A 6,229-nucleotide genomic window follows, 5' to 3' on the forward strand; every position below is an offset into this window, starting at 1 on the left:
ATGACGCCTCGGGGTGCGATGCTCTCCTTCCCTTATAAATACCCCTCTCGCGTCTCATTTTCTCCACTCTTCATCCGGTTCAGGTACTTTCTCTCTCTTTCTCTCCGCTTCTCTCTCTAGCTTTGTAGTCTTAGTCTTTTGAGAATTTCGTCGGGCGGTGGCGGTAGGCTTTCCAGAGATCAGAAAGGGAAGGCGGTGGCGAGAGCGACCGAATCGAGTCATGCACGTGTCGTCGAGTCGAACTCTCCTTCTGATTTCGAGACGATTCATCGTGAAGCCATGATCGATACAGAAAATATGGATACGCCTCAGCGAGTCCTTGTTGCTGAGTCGACACGTCAACTCCGCGAGGAGAGAGAGAATGCTACATTAATTACGAGAGACGGTCAAGGTGGGGCGAGTGAAGGAGAGACTTCTCTCCCTGACTTCGTTCCGTGTTGTTATCATCCCGGGGGGATTTTCGAGGACCTCCCGGCTTTGGCTCCGGAACTGATGTGTTCTCCTATCGTGGAAGGACAAACGTGGGGGAACGTCGTGGAGACTCGTTCGAGTCCTAGCAGCGTGAAAGTTATGCTGAGAGAGTGCGGAGGAGTCGGAGTGACTTTCTTAATCCCGACGAAATCCCCGAGGCCGTGGTCCCCTCCATTGGGATTTCAGTGTGTATACGAGTCATACTTTCAGAACAAGACCAAGCTCTGGTTTACAATTCCTCGACTCGTCACATCCTATGCGAGACGTCGTGACGCAGCGATGAGCCAGTTCTTGAATGGTGCGTTCCGTATTTTGGTAGCGTTGATGGTGGCGGCAGAGGAGATCAATGTCTCGATGAGCGTGCAGACTCTTGAAGAGCTGACCTACGTTAAGTCGATGGGGGATGGATTGTACTCAATTCAGATGAGGCCTAACTACAATGTGATTGTCGACCACCCCAGCAGGACGAACAATTGGCAGCACTTCTATTTTTACGTCAAGTATGATGGTTTTGCCTTCGAGGAGCTGCCCGATGATTCCTTTCGATTTTTATGGAATCATGAACTCGGTGGAGTGTTATTGATAGCTTATCGACTGTTTCTTTCTTTCATTTCCTGACGAGTCCTCGTTTGGTTGCAGTCGATCACCCAGATTCGGCCTCCTATCCCGAAGAGTTCATTGCTAACGCTCGTGCCGTCGCGTCGCTTGCTCAAGTAAGTTGGAAAGACATCACCGTTGAGAGGATTCGAAGAGCCGTCGACAGGATCTCAAAGAGTAAGTTCTCTTAACGCGATTATATATTTTTCCTGGCTCGCGTCTGTTCGCTCGAGGCTCTCATTTGGATTTGACTCGTCGATCTTTTGGAGGGGACTGGAGATCTGATTTACCGCCTTTGATTACCGGCAACATGCGGCGATTTTTGATATTCACTCATGCAGAGCAGAAGGTGATCAACGCAGCTAGAGAGATGAAGGAACTTCCGGACTTGAGCGCACTAATCAAGAAGAAGCTGAGTGGAGCGAAAAAGACGTCTTTTGCGACTCCTAGTGAGACGACTCCTGGTGAGATGACTCCTTCCGGGCCTCCCCCTCTCGCTATTTCCCCGGGACCGTCTGTAGACCCAGTTAATATCGAGTACTCGAGGGAAGACCTCGTGCAGTCTTGTGAACGAGAGACTGCTGAACCGTCGGTGACAGATGGTAACAAGAAGAAAAGGTCCGCTCCTGAATCCTCTGCTTCAGTCGACGCCCGCGCGAGGACGGGGTCTGACAAACCTCCGAAGAAGAAGAAGAAGAAAGAGAAGAAAAAGAGGAAGAAGTTTATTGAGGGGCAGTCAGAACCTATCGGGGACGCTGAGGGTCACAAACCTGTTGTTCATGAGGGCTCTTCTCGTGATGCTGCGACTCGAGCTGTCATTGAGTCGAGCGGTACCCCGAACGTTCCGCTAGAGAAGAAGAAGAAACTTCCCATGGGCGTGATGCGTCCTCTTCTGCTGCAAAGACTCCTTCGGTGGCGCCTCCGACGACCACGGGGGTGGTTCAGCCTCGGAGGAACGTCAAATCAAATTTCGCGATCGCGTGGAAATCAAGTATGACGGCGGCACTCCACTTGCTTACGCTCCGTCGGAATGTGCTGAGCTTATTCGACAAATTTGAGGTGGCGCCAAGGATATGCCTCCAGTTAAAGATCTCATCTTCAAAGACGCATATGTTGATGCAGCGAGGACCAAGGTTTTGGTAAGGATTACTCTCCTTGTCTCGCCTTCTCTATATTCCTAGTTCTGATCCTCCCCTTTGTTTGTGCAGAGCGATGGGAGCATGAACTACGTCGTTGAGTTGTACGACACAACCCTTAAAGAGACCATCTCCAAGCTGAAGCAATCTGACAGACTCGTGCGAGCGAAGGACACGGCTCTCAACCGCAAGACGAGTGAATTCAGGGCAGCGATCGACAAGGCCGCAGCGGAGCAGAGTCGGTTACTCGCAGAAAAGAAAGCTCAGAAGGAGAAGTTTATGGAGAAGTTCGGGGAGCTGAAGGACAAATTCAAAACTGCCGGCGAGAAGATCAGAAGATTCGAACGAGAGAAGGCTGCTTTGGAAAAAGAGAAAACTGCTTTGAAAAAAGAGAAAACTGCTTTGGAGGCAGTAGCGGCCCTGAAGGGAAGCGGCAGAAGCATTGGCGTCCGGCCCTAGGATTTATCAATAATATTTCGGCCTTATATTTCTTTAAGTATCAGTGGTGTAGCGGTTGAGAGTCGGCCCTGATTGTTATACACCCGGGTTCAAAACCCCACTTATGCAAAAAAATTTTTTCTGGTTATTTCCGAAAATTTATTTGTTTAAGGAATATTTCTTTTATGCCTGTCTGTAAATAAGGAAATCATATGTTTTTACTTGGTAATTAATTAATAAAGAGTAATTATCTATTATTAAAGTAACTAAATGAGAAAAAAAAGCACAAACTAAACCTAATTACGTTTCATCAATCATCATCTTCTTCTTCTTATTTTTTTAACAACATATCTTCTTCCTCTTATTCAAGAAAAACACAAATTCATCTTCCTCTTATTCATTGGTTTCTCCAAGTTGTTATTTGAAAGCTTCGACTAGCTAGCAACAACAAAACAATTCAGGTTCGTTAAATATTTACCAAGTCGATACCTTCGGTTCGCTGTGTATAAAGAGATATTTATTTACAATTTTTTTTTAGTTCAATGTCTTCGAATCGAATAAAGAATGAAAAGGGAGGTGCAGCAAAAGTAAGAGAAAAGAAGAGGCAAGAAGCACTAACAAATTCAATGGCTGGTTCCATGCTAAGGTATTTAAAAAATCTAAACCTTCTCCACCTGATGAATCGGTAGAGGAAGAGAATAATAAAAGTAGCAAAGAAGCTACTGGGTTTGATCATGATCATGCTGAAAACAGTGGTGAACATAGCAACGAACATGAGTTTGATGAGAATGAGAATGAAAAGGATAAAGAGTTTGGTGTTAAGGAGTATCAGATAGATGGAGATATAAATGATCCTGGAAGTTGGGGAAAAGTTGATAAAAGAATGAGAGATTTTCTGGTTGAAAAATGTCCAATGGCAAGACCTTCAATTGATTATCACTTTCCAAGAGATCATCTAGGCAGGTGTTTTTCCCATTCGTCTTATACCAGAAAAATAATGAATGGAGAGAAGCAAGATCGACGATGGTTTCTTTACTCCAAAGTGAAAGATAAAATCTTTTGTTTTTGCTGTAAGTTATTTAGGCAAGACAAACTTACGAATTTGTTGGCAACTACTGGGTCTAATGATTGGAGAAATGTCTCGAAACTGCTTAAGGAACATGAAAAAGGTCATAAGCATATCACATGCATGATTCAATGGTTGGAGTTGGAAGAGAGATTACAGAAGAATCAGACAATTGATAAGCATATTCAAGAAGAGCTCAACAAAGAGAAAAAACACTGGAGAGATGTGTTGCTGAGGATAATTGCATTGGTAAAAGGTCTTGCTAAACAAAATGTTGCATTTCGTGGAAGTAGTGATAAGATCTATGTAGATGGTAATGGGAATTTCTTGGGCATGGTTGAAGTACTTGCAGATTTTGATCCAGTGATGAAAGAGCATGTTAGAAGGATCGAGAAGCATGAAACTCATTATCATTATCTCAGTCATAGGATTCAGAATGAGTTGACTGATATGCTTGGGAATGAGATCAAACAAATGATCTTAAAGAAGATTCGGTATGCGAAGTATTTTTCAGTTATTCTTGACACCACTCCTGATATCAGTCATCGGGAACAAATGTCCATGGTTATTCGATGTGTGGATATTTCTGAGACTTCTCCAAAGATTGAAGAATTTTTTTAACATTTTTGGAAGTGAAAGACAAAACAGGAGAAGGGCTTTTTGATGCCCTTCAAGATGCGTTGCATAGTCTTGGGCTGAGTATAGATGACATTAGAGGGCAAGGTTATGATAATGGATCAAACATGAAAGGGAAAGTTAAAGGAGTACAAAACAGGTTGCTTGAAATTAATCCCAGGGCTGCCTACACACCATGTGGTTGTCATAGTCTGAATCTTGTACTTTCTGATATCGCTTCCTCCTCATCGATAGCAATATCATTTTTTGGAATTATTCAGCGCATCTATTGTTTGTTTGCTTCTTCTACAAACAACTGTGACGTTTTCAGAGAGATTGTGAATGGTGTTACGGTAAAACCATTATCACAAACTCGTTGGGAAAGCCGCACCAAAGTGTTAAAGCAATACGATTTCAGGCTCCAAAAATACGAGAGGCTTTGATTTACTTGGCTGAAAACAGTGCAAATCCAGGAACAAAAAGTGAAGCCGAGTCTCTTGCAATGAGTGAAACTTATGGGATTGGAAGCTTTGAGTTTTTGATTGGAATGATTATTTGGTATGAGCTTTTGTTTGTTGTTAACAAAGTAAGCAAGATCCTACAATCAAAAGATATGGATATTGATATTGCTATTGCTCAAGTGAAAGGTCTTATTTCTTTTTTTAAAGACTATAGAGAAACAGGTTTCCAAGCAGCAAAAGTAGAAGCTGAAAAGATTGCTATTGCTATGGAAATTGATCATGTGTTCTCTGTGAAAGTAAAGCGGTTCATTAAAAAGAAGCAATATCATGATGAAGAGCCTAGAAAAGATGATGAAGATGTGATATTTACAGCAGAAGAAAACTTCAGGATCAATTACTTCATCAAAATTGTGGATCAGAGTTTGGTTTCTTTCGAAAAAAGGTTTGATCAGTTCCAAAGTTATGAAAAAACTTTTGGATTTTTGTTTGATCTGAAGAAGCTGCAGTTGACAAATGATGATGAACTGATGGTTTCTTGTGTCAACCTTGAAGTTTTTCTCAAGCATGGTGATCGTTCTGATATTGATGGTAATGAATTATTTATGGAGTTGAAGCTCTTAAGAGGGAGTTTACCAACAAATATTCAGAATGCTGCTGAGATATTGGATTTTCTTAAGAAGGTGGATACTCGTTATCCAAATACATGGACTGCATATCGTATAATGATGACAATTCCTGTGTCAGTTGCATCGGCAGAAAGAAGTTTTTCGAAGTTAAAACTCATAAAATCCTATCTACGGTCATGTATGTCACAAGAGAGATTAAATGGTTTGGCGATCATATCGATTGAAGGAAGATGGCTAAAAAATTGGACTACACAAGTTTGATGAATGAGTTCGCTAATAAGACTGCAAGAAGAATTATTTTTGAAGAATAATGTATTTTCATCTTTTAAATACTTTGAATATTTATGTTTTTGTTTGACATTGGATTTTTTATGTATGTTTAAGGTTTTTTTATATACGAAAAGCAGCCCATTTTTTTTCTTTCGCTTCTGGTCTTTCAAAACTCAAGACCGGCACTGTTTGGAGGAGAAGAGGGTGACTACGGCTTTAAGGCATCTGAAGGAGGTCAACCGGTTAAGGGACTCTCGAAGTTACGAGGTTACACATGAGCGAGTCCGCGTTCAAACGGCTATGATTGTAAAAAGCAATCATCGTTTTGCTAAAATTCGAGACCTCGATAAGCGTCGTAGTGACTTCGAGACGGCGAGATCCCTGCAGAGCTAAGCCTTTGGAACGAAGAAGTGTCTTGAAGCGCTTAAGGAGAGTGGGATTGATATCCCTCAAGAGACGATCGACCTGTTTGCTGAGCAGGAGAAGGAGTTCGAAGCTGAGGCTAAGCGCTTAACTGTTGGCGGGATTCCCGAAGAGCTTCTCTGTTAA

General features: G+C 42.4%; 2 protein-coding genes across 2 annotated transcripts; both read left to right on the plus strand.

Moving 5' to 3' along the window:
* Nucleotides 1-2,663, plus strand: LOC106344906 (uncharacterized protein At3g60930, chloroplastic-like). Its single transcript, XM_013784198.1, has 6 exons — nt 1-83; nt 168-971; nt 1,058-1,245; nt 1,410-1,898; nt 2,128-2,207; nt 2,277-2,663. The coding sequence occupies exons 1-6, from the start codon at nt 1-3 to the stop codon at nt 2,661-2,663; spliced, it is 2,031 nt and encodes a 676-aa protein (XP_013639652.1).
* Nucleotides 2,664-3,184: 521 nt separating this feature from the next.
* Nucleotides 3,185-6,229, plus strand: LOC106344907 (zinc finger MYM-type protein 1-like). Its single transcript, XM_013784200.1, has 7 exons — nt 3,185-3,288; nt 3,396-3,605; nt 3,726-4,249; nt 4,342-4,544; nt 4,655-5,523; nt 5,859-5,947; nt 6,102-6,229. The coding sequence occupies exons 1-7, from the start codon at nt 3,185-3,187 to the stop codon at nt 6,227-6,229; spliced, it is 2,127 nt and encodes a 708-aa protein (XP_013639654.1).

The sequence above is a fragment of the Brassica oleracea genome, chromosome C5 (genome assembly GCF_000695525.1).
Source record: "Brassica oleracea var. oleracea cultivar TO1000 chromosome C5, BOL, whole genome shotgun sequence".
Lineage (NCBI taxonomy): Eukaryota > Viridiplantae > Streptophyta > Magnoliopsida > Brassicales > Brassicaceae > Brassica > Brassica oleracea.